This window comes from Danio aesculapii, chromosome 15 (genome assembly GCF_903798145.1).
Source record: "Danio aesculapii chromosome 15, fDanAes4.1, whole genome shotgun sequence".
Classification (NCBI taxonomy): domain Eukaryota; kingdom Metazoa; phylum Chordata; class Actinopteri; order Cypriniformes; family Danionidae; genus Danio; species Danio aesculapii.
In genome coordinates this window covers 26426733-26446377 of record NC_079449.1, presented here as the reverse complement: position 1 = coordinate 26446377, position 19645 = coordinate 26426733, and the positions used below count along the sequence as shown (strand labels likewise).

The following is a 19645-nucleotide window of genomic DNA, read 5'->3' as shown; positions in this document are numbered from 1 at the left end:
ATGAATGTCCCAATGCAAAAAACAGTAAACTTCCTTGCTTATTTACAAATTTAAGTAGATTGAACAAACAAAAATGTAAACAAATGGTCAAAAAAATTCACAAACTGTACCATTTCAGCTTATGAAATAAAAGTAATAATTGTGGTGAAGTCAGCTAAAGCGCAGAAGCAAGATTTGAAAGTGATCTGTGTGTGCATAATAGCAGGAGAGCGAGATGCTGTCAGCAGGATTGGTCTCGGCACAGACTAAAAATGGCAGGCCTGGTGGTTGCTATACCCACGGTACAGGAAACCAAGGCAACAGGAACGCAAAATAACTGTGCGGAGAGAGGGAGAGAGAGAGAGGCCAGTGTAAAGCTGCAATCCAGCAGAGGATGAAAACCGGCCATGTGGTTATTAGTACATGGATGGTTAACAGTGTATGAGTAAATAAAAGCCCATCTGTTCTTTCTAGAAAAGTGTAGAACAGAATAATGCCTTAAAAAAATAAAATGGATGTGGGTTTAAAATTTATTGTAGGATTTTATGCCGATAAAAACACACAGTTGCTAAGACATTGATTGAAAGATGTTTGTCTCACTGGGCAATGCATTGGCGCAGTAGGTATGCTGTGGCCTCACAGCAAGAAGGTCGCTGGGTCAAGCCTCGGCTTGGTCAGTTTCATTCTGCTGTGGCGACCCCAGATTAATAAAGCTTGGTCCCTTTATTAATCTGGGGTCGCCACTCGCCACAGCAGAATGAACCACCAACTTATCCAGCATATGTTTTACTCAGTGGATGCCCTTCCAGCTGCAAGCCAGTACTGAGAAACATCCATACACACTCATTCACATACACACTACGGCTAATTTAGTTAATTCAATTCACCTATGGTGCATGTATTTGGACTGTGGGAGAAACCGGAGCACCCGGAGGAAACCCACGCCAACACGGGGAGAACATGCAAACTCCACACAGAAATGCAGACTGACCCAGCCGGGACTCGAACCAGCGACCTTATTGTTGTGAGGTGACAGTACTAACCACTGAGCCACCGCGTCGCCTATGTTCATCTCTGTTTTGTTTTTTTAGTTTATAGTCAAAATTTAAAAGCGTTCCTGCACAGAAAGCACATTTTCCAAGCAGAATATTCTGACTTCTGACTTTATCTGCTGTTTTTCAGATAAACAAGAATGTTCACTTAGCATGTTTCTTAAATATCTGCGAACATATTATGGTATTTTTATGCTTTAGACGAGTCAAAAACTTACATACAGCACCTTTAAAGATATGGTTCACCCCAAAATGGAAATCATGTGCCAAAAGGAAGATATTTTGAAGAATGTTGGAAATCAGTAACCACTGAATTTTCTACTGACAGTCGCTATCCAACTCTTCTCAAAATATCTTCTTTTGTGTTCAGCAAAAAAAAAAACTCTACATATATATATATATATAAATGAACAATAAAAAAATTATAATATATTATTATATTTTATATGTATTATATATTTATTTTTACATGTTTATATTAATAATATACTATATTATATATGATTATGTAATAATAATAATACAATATTTTTTATATTATATTATATTTTTATTTTGACCTTAAAGCAACACAGAGCAATACAAAAGCAACAACAACTATAAAGACAGAAAAGAAAAGGCAAACAAAACAAAAAAAAAAAAGACAAAAGACAGGAAAAAAAGAGTATAAAGCCATTATTACATCAGTTCCTCCAGTTTTATACATAGGTTACATATTTCTAGACCAGTGGGCACAGAACAACATGGAGATCTTGCAGACAATGACAGGGTCATATCATTAAACTTTTATCCTTCACATTTGACAGATAATTAAAAAAGGCTATCAGAAAGATAGTGTCTAATCTCTCTAAATGTAAAGTGCTAGAAAATTCTGAAAGCCTGGATTTAAAAAGTGGTTTTGATGCCTTTATCCATAGACAAAGAATCATTTTTTAGCTATCACCATTCCATATTGGACAGCTTTTTTAATTAGATGACTGAACCCATGAAGTGAGTCAGACCAACAACAAACAGTGATTGCTGGATCAGGGGCTACAAGAATAAGCCTTAGCCTCTGAAAATTTAGCTCCAAAACTCAATAAGTTTTGAACATGACCAAAAAACGTGTGCCAAGGAGCCTTCGGCAGATTTACATTTGTAACATTTAGAGATTAATACAATAATAATTAGTAAAAATCTGCCACTACAAAAATTCAAAGCCCACCAGTTTGGGGATTAAACAAACAAACAAACAAACTAACAAGTGACTTTTTTATATTTTCATTCATGCAAATGAAGAATACACAAAATATTTTCAAAGCAAAATAGAGAATTTCAAAAGTGTTCAGTCTGATTTCACACAAAGAAACTTGATATTTGGACTGGATGATCTCAGACCAGAGTTTGACCGTTTCCTGACCTGCTGTATTCTCAGAATCACTATGGAGAAGCTCAGGAAACAGCGAGGCCATTATGTTTCCGGACCTGCTGTATTCTCAGAAACACTGCATATGAAGAAGCTCAGGAAACAGCGAGGCCATTATGTCAGTCTGCATTCATTGAAAAGCACGGCACACTTCTAGTTTGCTACTGAAGCATTGACCTAGAGTTCTTTCAACTGTTTACAACATTCCTCCAAGAGTCTGTACTACTGAACAGAGAGACAGCGTGTTTCTAATAAACACCGGATAATACTCAGCGGTTTTCACTTACTACTAAGAATATTACATAGTCACTGTTTATTCCAATCCACATTTCGGCTGATACATGGATGTTGTAAATGTTTTCCATCAGGGAGCATCTACCACATCCAACATTCACATTCTGTTCCACCTCTATCTGAACTCTGCAAACCTACAGTACTAAATATCTCCTCTGACCTTAACTGAACTGACTGCGATGCTTAATGTGTGTCCATGAACAGTATATGTGTGTTCTGTATGTGTGTGTGAGTGAAGTTTTACTCAAGCCCAACATAGCACTTTAAATCGCAAATCATAAACAACAACGTGCACATGTGATCCAGTACGAGATCAATTTTACAGCTATAGTGATCACATCGGGAGCTTCAGTGAAAGAATTGAAGTCAGAAGTAGTTTTATTTTTACTCATTTCAGCGGTTTAGAATCTATTGCTTTTATGATACCATAGCCAAGAGAGCTCAAACTTTCTGTAAGTTCTGAAAAAACTACAAACACACAAACTAAAAAACCCAAATCTTCATCAATTTGAGAACATTTGTAAACATATTTTCACAAAACATGCAAAGACAGAAATGTGCTGCCAAAAGCTCAGACAGTTAGCCGTGTTGTCAGAGATCTGAGAGGTAGAGCCCTGCATGGGCCTTAAATCTAAACCCTAGCCCCAACCCTTGTCCTAACAGCTTATCAAAATGGCTCGAGTCCGACTTGAAGCTCATCTTTTTCCACCAAACAGCTTATACTGTTACAGCCATTAAAATAGATCTGATTTGTATTTAATAGAAAGTTGATGTTTTTTTCGTTACGTTTTATCAGAATGATTCATATCAAATGACATCAATATCCAAGTGGTATGTTGTCCACAATGAGTTTACTCAAGTTGTGCATTGTGCATAACCAGTTGGCTCATCATTTAAAGTTGTCACTATTTGAATAGTTGACGAGAAGTTTGCTTTTCCTCTAGTGTTTTTCACAGTTTTAAAGCTCACCATTGCCAATTTTTCTCTTTGCCCTGGGCAATCGCCCTTACTGCCCACGCCTAAGTCCACCACTGATTGTGTAATTCATCAGATTATTGGGGCTAAAAATAAAGAAACAAGAAACCATATGATCAGGACTTTAAAATAAACAAAAACTGCTGACTCTAAAAGGAAGCAGCTAGGTTCTAGCTAACTTTTTGGGGTCCCCTAACACATTTCTGATGTGGCCTGCACTGCACTATTTGCAGTATTTGCACATGCACATAAAGATGTTTTCTCAGTTTGTTCGTGTTTTTTAATTTGAATGTTTTCTCAACTTGCAATTTGTTTGAGCTCTCTTGGCCACCGTACAGTAGCTTTGTTTCCATCCGCCTATTTTTATTTTTGCACATTTTGGAATATCATATTAAAAATACTTAAAGAGCCCATATTATACATTAAAAAGGGTCATATTTCGGTTTTATGGGTCTCCAACAACATACTGATATGCATGCAAGGTCAAAAAACACTTTCATGGTCTTATAATCTGCATTTATTTTTACCTAATTATCCCAGAGACTCCCATATGAATCGTTCAGCGATTCATTTGTTCCCAAACCCCTCCTTAGCGCAAAGCTAATCTGTTTGTATTTGCTGCTAGGTTAGTGGGCGAGGCCGCAGGTTTAAATTTTCCTAGGTTTGCACGCACAACAATTGGGCGGAGCTTATGTTTCGTAGCCACGTCACACCGAAATGACTAAAGACTCGTTATGAAGACAATTCATTCTAACCACTATGAGTCGACTCTTGTTTTGGATGAATCAATAGTTTTAAAAACTGTCCACTTTCAGATTTAAGCCTTAGCTGGATATTTCACTTCACTTAGAGCTGTGTTACACACTACATGGAAGGTCATTTTCAAAAACCCACAATAGGGGCTCTATAATGGAAATGGTAGTAGAGTAGGATAAACATTTTATTCGATTAGAAAATCACATAAATTACAATGGAAACACATTTACCAAATAAATTCAAGCAAGTGCATCAAAAAATTTTTGTTTTTGTTTTAACATATTAGGTCATAAGAGAAAATAGGCACGATAGGATGACATTAATGGACAATCCAGCAGACCAACCACATTGTAAAACATCTAAATTGATGTTTTGGTTATTCTAAAATCTATTAACCAAAGTCTCAAATATGATAAAATATTTTAGCTATAATTATATATATATATATATATTGAAGTCAAATTGATAAGCCCCCTTAGATTTTTTTTTCTTTTTTAAATAGTTGTCTGGCAATATTTTTTCTTCTGGAGATAGTCTTATTTGTTTTATTTTGACAAGAATAAAATCAGTTTTTCATTTTTTAAAAACCATTTTAGGGTGAATATTATTAGCTCCTTTAAGCTATATATATATATATATATATATTTGGATAGTCTACAGAACAAACCATCGTTATACAATAAGTTGCCTAATTACCCTAACCTGCCTAGTTAACCTAATTAACCTAGTCAAGCCTTTAAATGTCACTTTAAGCTGTACAGAAGTGTTTTAAAAAAAATATAGTAAAATATTATTTACTGTCATCATGGCAAAGATAAAATAAATAAGTTATTATAGATGAGTTATTAAAACCATTACGTTTACAAATGTGTTGAAAAAAATCTCTCCATTAAACAGAAATTGGGGATAAACTGGGGGCTAATAATTCTGACTACTATATATATATATATATATATATATATATATATATATATATATATATATATATATATATATATATATATATATATACTGTATATATATATATATATATATATAATTACCCAACGTTGGCCATTGAATTTCAATAGACAAATGTCAGAAAAATGACTACAATGTAAATAATTTGATTGTCTTTCTTAGTTATAATGCAGCCACAGTGGTTGTTTATTAGGATCATTCTAGAAGATCTTATATCTACAAATGGACACAATTTAAAATGCTGAGTGCTACAATATGAATAATAAATGATGACACTTACAGGACAATGCTCCGTTAATGGACATACTGTATCAGAGGATGTTTATTCCTATAACGGGGCAGTATTTCTGCAGGTAAATCAGTGTTTCCTGTAATAAGAAGTGCCACTGTAACTGAAGCGTTGTCCTTTCAGGTATTGCAGCTGTCTGTTTTTGATAAAGAGAGCCAGGACAGAAATAGGCCTGATCACAGCTACAGCATAACAACCTGTTCATAAATAATGCAGATTAAACAAACAGAGCAAATGCTGCATTAGCATTTTCTGAATAAATACAGTGATTGTCTAGTTGGAAAATAAAAATATATTAAAGATTAATAATAATACATTGTTTTTCATTGTTACCGTTATAAATGTTTTAATACTGACTCACTTTCCTTAAGCTTATTCCTTGCTTTTCCAGGAGTACCCACAGCAGAATACATACACTCTGAGATACACTCTGAGATTTCTTTAAATTATAATAATAATAATAATAGTTATCATTAGAAGTAGTATTAAACTACAACAAATTCATGTCAGTATCAAATCCATTTTCTAAATTTGATTATTATATAACTATATTGAATAAGGTAGCTACAACACACCTGCCACTTTATTAGGTACACCTTACTAGTAAAGGGTTGGACTCCTTTTGCCTTCAGAACTGCCTTAATCCTATGTGGCATAGATTCAACAAGGTACTGGAAATATTCCTCAGAGATTTTGGTCCATATTGACAAATTTAGCAACACGCAGTTGCTGCAGATTTGTCGGCTGCACATCCATGATGCGAAACCCCCATTCCGTCACATCCTAAAGGTGCGATTGAGATCTGGTGACTGTGGAGGCCACTTGAGTACAGTGAACTCATTATCATGTTCAAGAAACCAGTCTGAGATGATTTGTGCTTTATCCTTCTTAACATGGCGCGTTATTCTGCTGGAAGTAGCTATCAGAAGATGGATACACTGTGGTCATAAAGGGATGGACATGGTCAGAAACAAAACTCAGTCAGGCTGTGGTGTTGACACAATGCTAAATTGGTACTAATGGGCCCAAAGTATGCCAAGAAAATGCCCACACCATTACACAACCACCACCAGCCTGAACCGTTGATACAAGTAAGGATAGATCCATGCTTTCATGTTGTTGATGCCAAATTCTGACCCTACCATATGAATGTCGCAGCAGAAATCAAGATTCATCAGACCAGGCAACTTTTTTCCAATCTTCTATTGTCCAATTTTGGTAAGTCTGTGCAAATTGTTGGCTCAGTTTCCTGTTTATAGCTAAGGATTGATGTGCTGTGCCTTCAGAGATGCTCTTCTGCATACAGTACCTCAGTTGTAATGAGTGGTTATTGGAGTTACTGTTGCCTCTCTATCAGCTCGAACCAGTCTGACCATTCTCCTTTGACCTCTGGCATCAACAAGGCATTTGTGGCCACAGAGCTGCCGCTCACTGGTTGTTTTCTCTTTTTCGGACCATTCTTTGTAAACCCGAGGGATGGTTCTGCATGAAAATCCTAGTAGATCAGCAGTTTCTGAAATACTCAGACCAGCCTGTCTGGCACCAACAACCATGCCTAAATGCTGCCATGTGATTGGCTGATTAGAAATTTGCATTAACGAGCAGTTACCTAGGTGTACCTTATAAAGTGGCCAGTGAGTGTATATACATTATAAATTAGCAATTAATGTGAATGGCACAAATATACACATATAATAATAATAATAATAATAATAATAATAATAAAAAAAATAATAATAATAATAATACTTTTGTTATTAATAATAATAATAATAATAATAATAATAATAATAATAATAATAATAATAATAATAATAAAATAATAATAATAATTGCAAAATAGAAATGTTATAACTTTAAAAGCCACATTCTCCAAAAGTGTATAAGCACTAAACATGAACATAACATGAACATGAACATCTATGCAAAATCTAAACATACATAAAGTTAGAATGCATGAATATGACAGTATGAGGGCCTTGTGGTCACTTTCTCTGTTTCAGCAGCAGATCACTGAAGCTGACAGCTATGTTAAGTGGAAAGTCGCCGTGTGTATCCACTGTTTAATCGCTGCTGATAAAGGCAGACGGCACACGGCCAGTGGAACTTTCTGTAGTGTGCAGTGAACTGAAGGACAGAGAGCTGTAACACTGATAGCAGCTCATGATCAGCTTTTTCCTCCATCTGCACACAGTCTGTTCCCCCTGAGGAATAGAGTTCAGCTCGGCATCAACTGTCAGATTACTGAGGCCTGGCACATTTAATACCACTCAGAAGTGCATCGCATGTTTAATTAGCAACTTTACGTTTGTTATGCAGACTCATTTAAAATGACTTTACAGCATGGATGCAAGCAAGATCTTTATTTATAAATGTTGATTTAAGATGGAAATTTAAGAAGGTAAACTATTTTAAACAATCTACACCATGTTCAAAATCTTGAGGTAAGAAATTAATATTTTAATTCAGCAAGGATGAATACCTGTATAATAATCATCATCATCACTGGAGGAATGATGCCATCTCTGCCATGACATTAATAAAAAAATATTTTAAAAATATATTAAAATGAAACTTAAATTATAACAATATTTCCAAATATTACTGTTTTTACAGTATTTTTGACTAAAAACTAGCCTAGTGGAGTGTTATAATAATAACAATGCTATCTCATGGTAATTTGTAACCTTTTGATTTAGTGGCTGAATCGTATGAATTCCTTCAATCTCATTCGTACAGTTTAGTACTATTTGATCATCCTCCACTGACGGTTGGGTTTAGGGATAGGGTTTGGTGCCACACCTCCTTTTTTAAAACCATACTGTACATTTGTGTATGAGTGAATTAGCTATAAAACTGACAATACGTAAAATAGTATGTTTCCTTGGGAGATCACGCTGAATAATAAATATCATTCCAATAATAATAATATTTATATTTATAATATTTATTTAATAATAATTCCACATAAATATTATAAACAAAAGTATTATAATAAATAAATATTAGGTCCCACTTTATATTAAGTGTCCTTAACTACTATGTACTTACACCGAAACATAAATACAATGTACTTACTGTGTTCATAATGTATTTGAGAAGACTTGTGGTGCTCTTGAGTTGGGATAGGGGTAGGGTTATGGACAGGTTTGGTGGTATGGGTAGGTTTAAGGGTGGGTTAAGGTGTAAGGGATGGCCAACAGTGTATTCACAAATGTAATTACAGAAGTTAATTACAGATGTAATTACAAACATGTATTTAATCAAGCATAAGTACACAGTAAATACATGTATTTACACAATTAGTACAATTGTAACGAGTTATTAATTTCTGTGGACGTACATATTAGTTAAGGACACTTAATATAAAGTGGGACCAAATATTATAATAAATAAATGCATACAATTAATAAACTGAAAAAAAGAAAGAAAGAAAGAAAGAAAGAAAGAAGGAAAGAAAGAAAGAAAGAAAGAAAGAAAGAAAGAAAGAAAGAAAGAAAGAAAGAAAGAAAGAAAGAAAGAAAGAAAGAAAGAAAGAAAGAAAGAAAGAAAGAAAGAAAGAAAGAAAAGAAAGAAAGAAAGAAAGAAAATGATCAAGAAAGTTAAGGCATCAAACTTTAAATTCATCTCCTTTATATGATTTTTTTTTATCTGACATTTTGTTTGTTTCTCTCCCATATTGCTCTGCTTTATATAGACCATTTCAATGTGGTGATATCTATGGCCCATGAACATATTCTGCTTGTTATCAAACTACTTCATAACTGTAATAAGAGGTAGTTCAATCATATCTTAACGTTAAAACAGCTGTCATAACAGTATTCATGAATATGTGGACCTTTTTGGATTCTCAGAAGCTATGGAAAATAAAAATGCAGAAAATATGTTAGGACCATTGTTATTATTTACATTTTTCAAAATGGTTTATAACAGCACATTAAATATCAGTAAAGCATTAAATATCTTCTTACTAGTTGTGAATGACAAACCAAATCAGCTGTTGCTGGAACAGTAACTTGTTAGATCAGGGCACAGTATTAGACTGTTATATTAGATTATTCAAGCATTTCCAAACATGATCCCTCACGCAGTCAGACGCTTGTCCTCATCTTTGTCCACGTGTTTGCCCTGCTTCTTCTTGCTGCTGGACTGTCCTGTTGCAGGCATGTGTTTCTCTGGTGCTCCTCCTACATCTGGTTTACATTTGCTGAGTGTCTGGATGTCTTCATCAGGACACGATCGCTGACCTGAGCTCAGTTTAGAAAGCCTGTCTCTCATCTCCTTCAGTCTCTGATCCACCGGACACTTCTGCAGCTCCAGCAGCATCTGTTCCTCCTACAAACAGACAGAGTGACAAACACATTTTATGCATTTACAGGGTTCCCACTCTTTTTGGCTCCTTATTAAACATCGTATGAAATTTCAAATTCACATCTGCACTTATGTTAGTATGTTTTTATTATTTCCATAATCCTGGACCAGGCCATATGAGCAGCTGCTATGGTGGTCATGGAGGAGTGGAGAGTATGAGACTGATTCCTGTAAGACCCCAGGCAGTGGCAGACAAGTCTTCGCATTGATCCTGAAGGGCCAGCCTGTTCACCAGCCGATGACCTCTCCCACACCTGTAGCTTCTCCACGATGGACGCCCAGTGTTCTCCAGGCTCTGGCGCCTAGAGTGCAGCTCTGCACAAGAAGTTTGACGAGAGGAGAAATGTTTTTTTCCCTTCACTTTCGTCAATTGGTGAAATTTGTTCCTCGCCACTGTCGCCACTGTATTGCATGGTTCGGGACTTGTGGAGCTGCACACCGATGTATTTGCTCTTCAGTGTTTAGACTTTCAGCAGTGAAAATTAAACCACACTGAACTGAACTAAACTGAACTTCAACACTGAAAACTGGACTGACACAGATTCAATCTACTATAATCTTCTATGTTACGCTGCTTTGACACAATCTACATTGTAAAAGCGCTATAGAAATAAAGATGAATTGAATTTAATTGAATATTTTGAGCTGAAACTGAACTAATTTTCCATGTTTTTTCCAGGACTGCAAAATTGGTCAATAATTATCCAGAATTTGCAGGTTTTCCAGAACTCATAGAAAGCCTGATTTGGCTCTCCGTCAAATATGACGTGGGTTTCCTGTACATAAGGTGAGTCAGGCTGTCTGTTACCTGTAGCGGACTGTCAGACTTTGCCTTGTTGTTCTCCGTTGGGTTGTGTGTGTGTGCTGGTCTGCTGAGATCAGACGAGAGCTGCTGGTAAACTTCATCAAGTCTGTTGATTTCTCTTTCCACACTCAGAACCTGAAGCGCAGGTAGACAGAAAAGAGGAGGTGTATCTCTGTTAGCGTTTATTTCTTAGAATAAATCAAACATAAGATGTGAATGTGCATTCACTCACTGGGACTTCAGTCCGTAGGCCAGATTGCCCTTGTCCTGAAACAATTTAGAAAGCAGAAACAAACACTGCACCAATGCTCAAACATTGCCTTGGCTAAAATGAATCCTGTGTCTAAAACTTAGGTAAACCGAATGACTATGCTTTTTATTTCACACTGCTCATATACAAAGTAGTTTAACCAAGATTAACACTCATAATTAATGTAAAGTCTGAATGCTATATATACAGTTGAAGTCAGAATTATTAGCCCCTCTTTGATTTTTTTTTTCTTTTTTAAATATTTCCCAAATGATGTTTAACAGAGCAAGGAAATTTTCACAGTATGTCTAATAATATTTTTTCTTCCGGAGACAGTCTTATTTGTTTTATTTTGGCTAGGATAAAAACAGCTTTTAATTTTTTATGAACCATTTTAAGGTAAAAATTATTAGCCCCTTTAAGCTCTTTTTAGCGATAGTCTACAGAACAAACCATCATTATACAATAACTTGCCTAACCTGTCTAGTTAACCTAATTAACCTAGTTAAGCATTTAAATGTCACTTTAAGCTGTATAGAAGTGTCTTGAAAAATATCTAGTCAAATATTATTTACTGTCATCATGGCAAAGATAAAATAAATCAGTTATAAGAAATGAGTTATTAAAACTATTATGTTTAGGAATGTGTTCTCTTCTCTCCGTTAAACAGAAATTGGGGAAAAAATAAACAGGGGGCTAAAGGGGGCTAATAATTCAGAGGGGCTTAATTCTGACTTCAACTGTGTGTGTGTGTATGTATATATATATATATATATATATATATATATATATATATATATATATATATATATATATATATATATATATATATATATATATATATATATATATATATATATATATATATATATATATATATATATATATATATATATATATATATATATATAATTTTATATATAAAATTATGCATCAGTCACATAAAATAATTGATACAGTATATGTTTGTTAAATAAAAAATGATAAAGCAAGTCTCTCACCATCAGCATGTCTGTCTTTCAGAGTGGGTTTTAGTTCCTGGAGGAGCTGTTCCAACTTGAAGTATTTATATACTTGAAGTCTAAAAATCAATTCAGGAAGTGAGTTAATGTGCCCTTTATATTTATATGTTCTTAAAGGTACAGTTAACCCAAACTGTTAACCCTTAACTGAGTCATCCTAGTGTTATTCTAATACCATATTACCTTGTTTGACCATTACCATTGTTATGATTTGTTTCTTGATTGCTTCATTGTGTTTAAATCACCTAATATCACAGATTGCTTTCTGCATAATCCTTGAAAAACCAGTGAACATCTTTTTTTTTAATCCCTAGCTTTAATAAATATTTTAGAGCGCAGACCTTTTGCTTACCACCAAATGAGAAATTTGTATGAAAAATAAATAAATTGTTTATACTTTCCCTATAAGAAATACATTTCCATAATTTTTTTGCTTTTGTGGTCCAAAGGGCATACAACACTGGAACAGCACCAGGATGAACAACAACAAAAAAAAGAATTTACAAAAACACAGAATTTAAATGTTTGGGTGAAATATTCTTTTATGTTAAACACACAGACTGGTCACTAACCTCTCTGTCAGCAGGTGTGGTGCAAAATGGGTTTCGATTGGTATTTTTACACTAAAGAAGTCCTCTACCAAAGTTCCAAAAGCCTGTGGAGTGCTTTCCTCATCCACCTATAGTAAAAGTTATATACAGACTTCATATATATTTCAAGCACATATGAATTAAATATATGCCCTACCTTTCCTTTCCTCTGGTCCTCGGTGAAAGAGTAATGAAACAACTGCATGCTTAATGCTGATATTGCAGAGTGAAAGGCTTTCATGAAGTCAAGAGATTTTGAGCCTGTAATATATAATATAGAGAAGAATAATGCATATGGCTGTTTTGCTTTGCTGTCTCTTGACTTTTTAATACATAGTAGATGTTACTAAAAGTTACTTATAGCTTTCAAAAAAAAATTCATAACAAGCATTATAGACTTTTATGATTTCATCAAATATTTTATTATTTCACCCCTTTTCAAATGTGTATGATCAACAAGTTGTTTCATTAATAACATTACCATTTAAATAAATACATTTTATTAAAAAATGAAGCAAGGACATTATAATGTAAAACATATTATATATATGTATGTATGGATCTCGAATTTGATTGGCTGATAGCCGTGTAATATCCTGCAATAACAGCCTCTTCACTCTTGTGTATTACTCTGCCCACATAGAGTGACAGCATATCAATAGACTCACTACAGTTTGACAAATATTGCAGCTGTTGGACAACATAATGTACTTTAGAGGCTTTTTAATCGAAAATGTAGTTGTTTAGATTGCAATTATGCAGTTTATTCATAAGGATAGTGTTTACTTTTACTTTTTATAATTTTGGAAATCGGCGGCCATCAGCCTGTCATACTGAGCAGAGCAAAGAAGGTTGCGCTGCTTTGGCTTTTTCGGGGTAATTATTGTGATATCCAGATTGCAACAGAGAAATACCAGGAAATCTCTCTAGACTGATGGCATTTCAGATCTTATCATTTTAGATGTTACGCTAGAGAATCATTCAAATACTAGTTCTAAAGGGACGTATTTTAAAAGCAATGGTTTTTGCTATTTTGACCATCAGCTGCAGATATGGCAGAAGAAAGTAGTTCCTCGCACAAAAGTGTTTTTGAGGGTCTCGGTCTTTGATTTCCCTTTTCATATACACAATTATGCTGTCGAACTGTTGTATAAATGCAATATCACACTCGTAGCAGTTGAGATATGGCTGTATATCGTCACCTGTGGCCTTGTGCCAACACACACCTCCCACCAGTGCCGATATACAGCTCATTTATATATATATATATATATATATATATATATATATATATATATATATATATATATATATATATATATATATATATATATATATATATATATATATATATATATATATATATATATATATATATATATATAGTTCAAGTCAGAATTATTAGCCCCCCTTTGAATTTTTTTTTTCGTTTTTAAATATTTTATAAATGATGTTTAACAGAGCAAGGAAATTTTCACAGTATGTCTGATAATATTTTTTCTTCTGGAGGAAGTCTTATTTGTTTTATTTTGGCTAGATTAAATGCAGTTTTTAATTTTTTAAAACCCATTTTAAGGTCAATATTATTAGCCCTTTTAAGCTATTTCTTTTCCTAATTGTTTACAGAACAAACCATCGTTATACAATAATTTGCCTAATTACTCTAACCTACAGTACCTAGTTAACCTAATGAACCTAATTAAGCCATTAAATGTCACTTTAAGCTGTACAGAAGTGTCTCGAAAAATATTTAGTAAAATATTATTTACTGTCATCATGGCAAAGATAAAATAAATCAGTTATTAGAAATGAGTTATTAAAACTATTATGTTTAGAAATGTGTTGAAAAAAATATTCTCTCTGTAAAACATAAATTGGGGAAAAAATAAAGGGCTAAAATAAATGAGGGCTAATAATTCTGATTTCAACTGTATGTATGTATGTATAAATATTTTTTTTACATTAATTCTAAATGGAAAAAAATATTTCACAAAATTGCATTTTATACTGTAATTGTGATCAAATAAATGCAGTTTTGTTGAGCATGGACCAACCTTTAAAACCATTTAAAATCATAATCTTCAAAAGAATCGTTTTTTTGAGTTTCTTTTTAAATAATATTTTTTTCATAAAAGTCTCTCCTACCTGAGGTTATGTAGGCCATAGAGTGTAAGAGAATGGAGATGAACTGGCCAGCATTTTGAAGCTTCTTGTCTACGATGTACAGGATTTGATTGGCTGTGTCGTAGTAGAAGTCTTTATGGCAGTAGGCCAGCAGGTTGTCGCAGTGAGAGACTGGCACAGTTCTGGCCAACAGCAGCATGACAGGAGGGAAGGCACAAGCTCTGTTCAGCAGGCGCACAACATGGCAGCCAAACAGGAAGACAGTGAAATGCTGAGGAGAGAGACTGTCAAGAGCAACCGGGATCAGGTGTGTAGCCTCACTCTCCGCTGAGCTGATAATCGCTGGAGGAGAAGGAAAGCAGATGTAGACTGTTACAAAACCTCTGAAATGTTAAAGGATTTTAAATGTCACCTAAAACAGACAATTACAAGAATATTGTTTATATAAATTATGTTTTCAAATGTATTATTTAAAATTTTATTTTGATTAAAAGTAAGGAATAAATTACATCTAGTCGGTTGTTATCACAGAATAGCATCCGACAAGTTTAGCAGCTCAACGTGAAAAGGAGGCAGTTGTATAAGATTGAAGGGATTTATTCTGCGAAAACAACTGCTTGGATGTATTTTATACTGCATATTACATGGCTACTTGCCACAAAACAGCTGAATTGATACATTAACCTACATACATTATTCAGTCACAAGATGATGCCAAACAGTCCAAAACAGCAATGTGATAAACAAGCATATACATAAGGATAAATAAATATGGATAAATAAATAAGGATAAATATGGATGTGGGCATATTCAATGATGGTCAATATGATTCAAAGTACCCAGATGAGCCTGTGTTATTAGTTTCAGTGGTTGTTATCTGGAAATAACATGTATTGGAATGTTGTGACTGACTAATGAGAATCAAGTATTCCAGACAGCCGTGTAATAAGCATAATTAATTTACATTTTGTCAAAACATCCATACCAATGATATTGTTCAAGCAAGACACTGCAAGTGAACAGGGTTAAAATATTAGACTAATAGTTGACCATACATTCAAAGTTGATTGATTACATTAAGAACTGCATACATCTTTTTTTACAAGTTCATACATGTTTTACAAGTCTAAAAGTGTTTTAATTTGCAAATGAGCCTTTATTTAATTAAATAATGCTTTAATTTGCATAATTTACTTGCACAAATCCTGGACATTGAATGAAGTAATGTTCAAAATTAGTTTTTTTCTTTTTTGACAGTTTCTTTGCAAAGAGAACTTTGTGAGTCTTTTTTAATCACCCCATTAATGTGGAAAAAGTACAGAAAAGCCAGAAAATAATGCAGTTTTTTTTTTTGGGTAAAATTAAACGTTAAAAGAAACAAAAAGTCAAATGTATATAATACGACATTTAATGTTTGTCAGTAAAAACCTTGAGAAGACAGATATGAATAGTGCTAAAGTTTGCTCTATGTAAAATTTACTAGGCTGGAGATTTATGGGTCAGTGCAGAAGAAACCAAACTTTTTAAAAGACCTTCAGAAATATGCGTTTTCTTTGAAATCTACTGACAAATTGATAAACGATAAAACTAAAACACTCAAAAGTGCAGTTTAGATATTTCTTTTCCCCCTTGAACAAAAACCAAAAAATCTACGAAAAGCCAAAAAGCCCAAAATTCATGCACATTGACAGTTGCCTGACTTTTGCCTGCAGTGTTTCACCTTCAGCCTACTAAACAAGATTAAACATTAAATCCAAATGCACAAAAGTGTACCCACCGTCTTCTGTTCCAGGCATTTGACTAAGAGTCTGGAGACATTCCTTTATTTCCTGCAGTGTTTTGGAGAGAGGCGTCAGAGACACGATTTTGACCAGTTCCTCTTCACTCAGGCAGGGAATTGTGCTCTGCTGTTGACCTGACAGACGAGAGCATGTTCTGTTAGCATCGCAGAAGCCTGAGGTCAAACACTGCAGACTGGGTTTAATAAACTCAAACCTGGATCTGAAGAAGCTGCCTCTGTATCAGCGCCCACTTTAAACTCTGTCATGTCTGCCGGGGAAAACTAGAAAATAATGAAACGAAAATATAGTTCAGGTGGATCTAAAAAATCATTATTGATACACTCTTGTGTCGATAAAGAGCTACTGTTTATGACTTTTTTTTTACTTCTGTGGCCATAAAAACTTTGAACTGGTGTGTTCAGATTAGATTCAGTGTATGATTTGTAAATGAATCATCTTCACTATGTGAACTGGATTAACTGATTCATCAAAAACAAAAAAAAATTAAGGATTGCTTTAATTTTAATCATGTACTTTATTATTTTTTTATAATGTAACTTTATTATATATTTAAAGATTTCTTTTTATTTTTAGTATATGTTTTTACATTTGTTTAGATTTCAGAAATCAGTTTAATATGCATTTATTTAGTGCAAATTCAGTCATTTTTAGTACTGCAGACTAAATTTATTTAGTTAGATATCAGGGCAACATTTTTATTTGTGTTCAGTTATGTTATTAATTTTCCTTCGGCTTAGTCCCATATTTATCAGGGGTCGCCACAGCGGAATGAACCACCAACTATTCCAGCATATGTTTTATGCAGCGGATGCCCTTCCAGCCGCCCCCCAGTACTGGAAAACACCCATACTCACACATACTCATACATTTCAGCCAATTTCATTTACCCAATTTGAACATGTCTGGGATGTGGGGGTAACCGGAACACCCGGAGGGAACCCACGCGAACATGAGCAGAACATGCAAACTCCACACAGAAATGCCAACTTGCCCAGCCGGGACTCAAACCAGCGACCTTCTTGCTTTGAGGCAAACGTGCTAACCACTGAGCCACCATGCCACAGTTATATTATTTATATTATTATTATTATAGTTTTCATCTATTAGTTTTGTTTTATTTCAATATAACAACACACCTGCCAGGAAGTTTCTAGTATATCTACTAACAGCTTGATTAGCTGGTTCATGTGCGTTTGATTAGGGTTGGAGCTAAACTCTCCAGGACACTGGCCCTCCAGGACCGAGTTTGGACACCCCTGGTTTAAGGTAAAGATATAGAAAGTAACTTTTGGCACTCTAGCATTTGATGGTATAATAATAAAAAAAATCTGTCCTGCGGCAGAACAATGTTTTGGTTTTGTTTAGATAAAACATTTATATGTGTTTCTAAATTATTTATATAACAAAAGTTGTGAGAGACAACTGTAGATGTCAGCTCTCTGCCTCCCCATCCAAAACAGAGGCTCAAGTTAACCAGTTTAAACTGAGAGAACTGCAAACAGTATTTAAAAGACATGGTCACACTGCACTTTTCGCCCACTAGACTTCCATTCATACGCATGCGACAGCAGCAGATAAGAAATGCGAGCTCGTACGACAAGTTTCGCATTTTGCTGCATTTGAAAGATCAAGCTTGGTGAACTCTGGCTTGCGAAATCACATCACGTGATTACGTGAGAAAAATAGAAGATCAAAACGTGACCTCTGTACAGATATTTAAAATATGGAGCAATTGCTTCATCAATGTTGTTTTTATCCAGACCCTTTTTGCAATGCAGTACAACCAGGGGCGTCGCTAGACCCATTTACTGGGGCACGTGCCCTAGTATAAATCGCCAGTGCCCCATATCTCATGCTTTGAGATACGACTTACTTTATATGTGTGGTAATCCCAGAATAAAGATGTTATTCTCTATGTGCAACCAAACCAACTCAGATGAATGCAATGCAGTTTAATCAAAGAACAAACTGAGCATGTGCGCAGAAAAAACATACCTGCGCCGCTGTGCGCATCACGCACACCGCTTCTGCTTGACTTTAGATTGTTTTCCAGTTAAATTTAGGATTAATTTCTGATATGTATTTACAATAATAGTTGGATAACAACAATAGTACTGCTATTTATTTATAATTTTATATATATATATATATTTATTTATTTATTTATTTTGGAGAAGGTGCTGTGCCCCAGTAGAGCTTTATGTCTAGCAACGCCCCTGAGTACAACAGAATTTTGTTGCACAAAATCTAGTGTTACTGCGGCTTAATATCCCTTTAACCACCCCACCAATAAAAAGTTTTTTGGATTGCATTTGATAACTTCTAATGTCGCTAGTTATCACACTCAATGCATTTTTTCAACACATCCCATAGTTTCTAAAATATTCAAAATAAAACATTTTTGAATCCTACGTTACCTTTATTTTTTGAAGTAGGCCATCAAATATTTCTGATTCTAGTTTTCTTTTCTTTTTTCTTTTTTTTTTTTTTACAATAAAACCAAAATCAATTGTAGTAGTGCAACAGGATTATATTTGTTTGATTTTTTGTAAACCAACAATGCTGTGTGTGTAAACCATCATTTAAAACAGTCATTCCTTAAATTACTTTAACAGTCATTACTTAAAACAGTATAAACATGGTCAACCGTTTGGTAGAGCGGCAATCAAAGGGATATTAGTGATTCATTAGATTTATCATATACATCATGTGTGCAAAAACTCGGTCCTGGAGGGCCGGTGAACAGTATAGTTTAGCTCCAACTTCCTTTAACACACCTGCCTGGAAGATCCTTGTATACCCAGTAAGATCTTAATTTGTTTATTCAGGTGTCTATAAATGGGGTTGGAACTACAATATGCAAGACACCGGCCTTCCAGGACTGAGTTTGGGCACCCCTGATGTACATGGTCCATCCCTCAAAATAAAAGGAGCAATAAGAAGGCATTTCTAGGTTTTGTATCCATTCAA

The 19645-nt window shown here is 34.4% G+C and overlaps 1 protein-coding gene across 1 annotated transcript in view; it reads right to left on the bottom strand.

Annotated features, from left to right (window-relative positions):
• Window positions 1-9320: 9320 nt before the first annotated feature.
• The window catches only part of LOC130242137 (zonadhesin-like), a 45087-nt gene continuing 34762 nt past the window's right edge, over window positions 9321-19645 (bottom strand). The window contains exons 42-50 of the mRNA XM_056474158.1: window positions 16869-16935; window positions 16651-16788; window positions 14894-15214; window positions 12906-13009; window positions 12731-12837; window positions 12138-12217; window positions 11119-11153; window positions 10890-11021; window positions 9321-10045 (exon numbers count right to left, since the gene is read on the bottom strand). Of these exons, the coding sequence (XP_056330133.1) occupies window positions 9794-10045; window positions 10890-11021; window positions 11119-11153; window positions 12138-12217; window positions 12731-12837; window positions 12906-13009; window positions 14894-15214; window positions 16651-16788; window positions 16869-16935 (1236 nt within the window). The 3' untranslated portion in view covers window positions 9321-9793. The remainder of the gene's footprint in view (window positions 10046-10889; window positions 11022-11118; window positions 11154-12137; window positions 12218-12730; window positions 12838-12905; window positions 13010-14893; window positions 15215-16650; window positions 16789-16868; window positions 16936-19645) is intronic.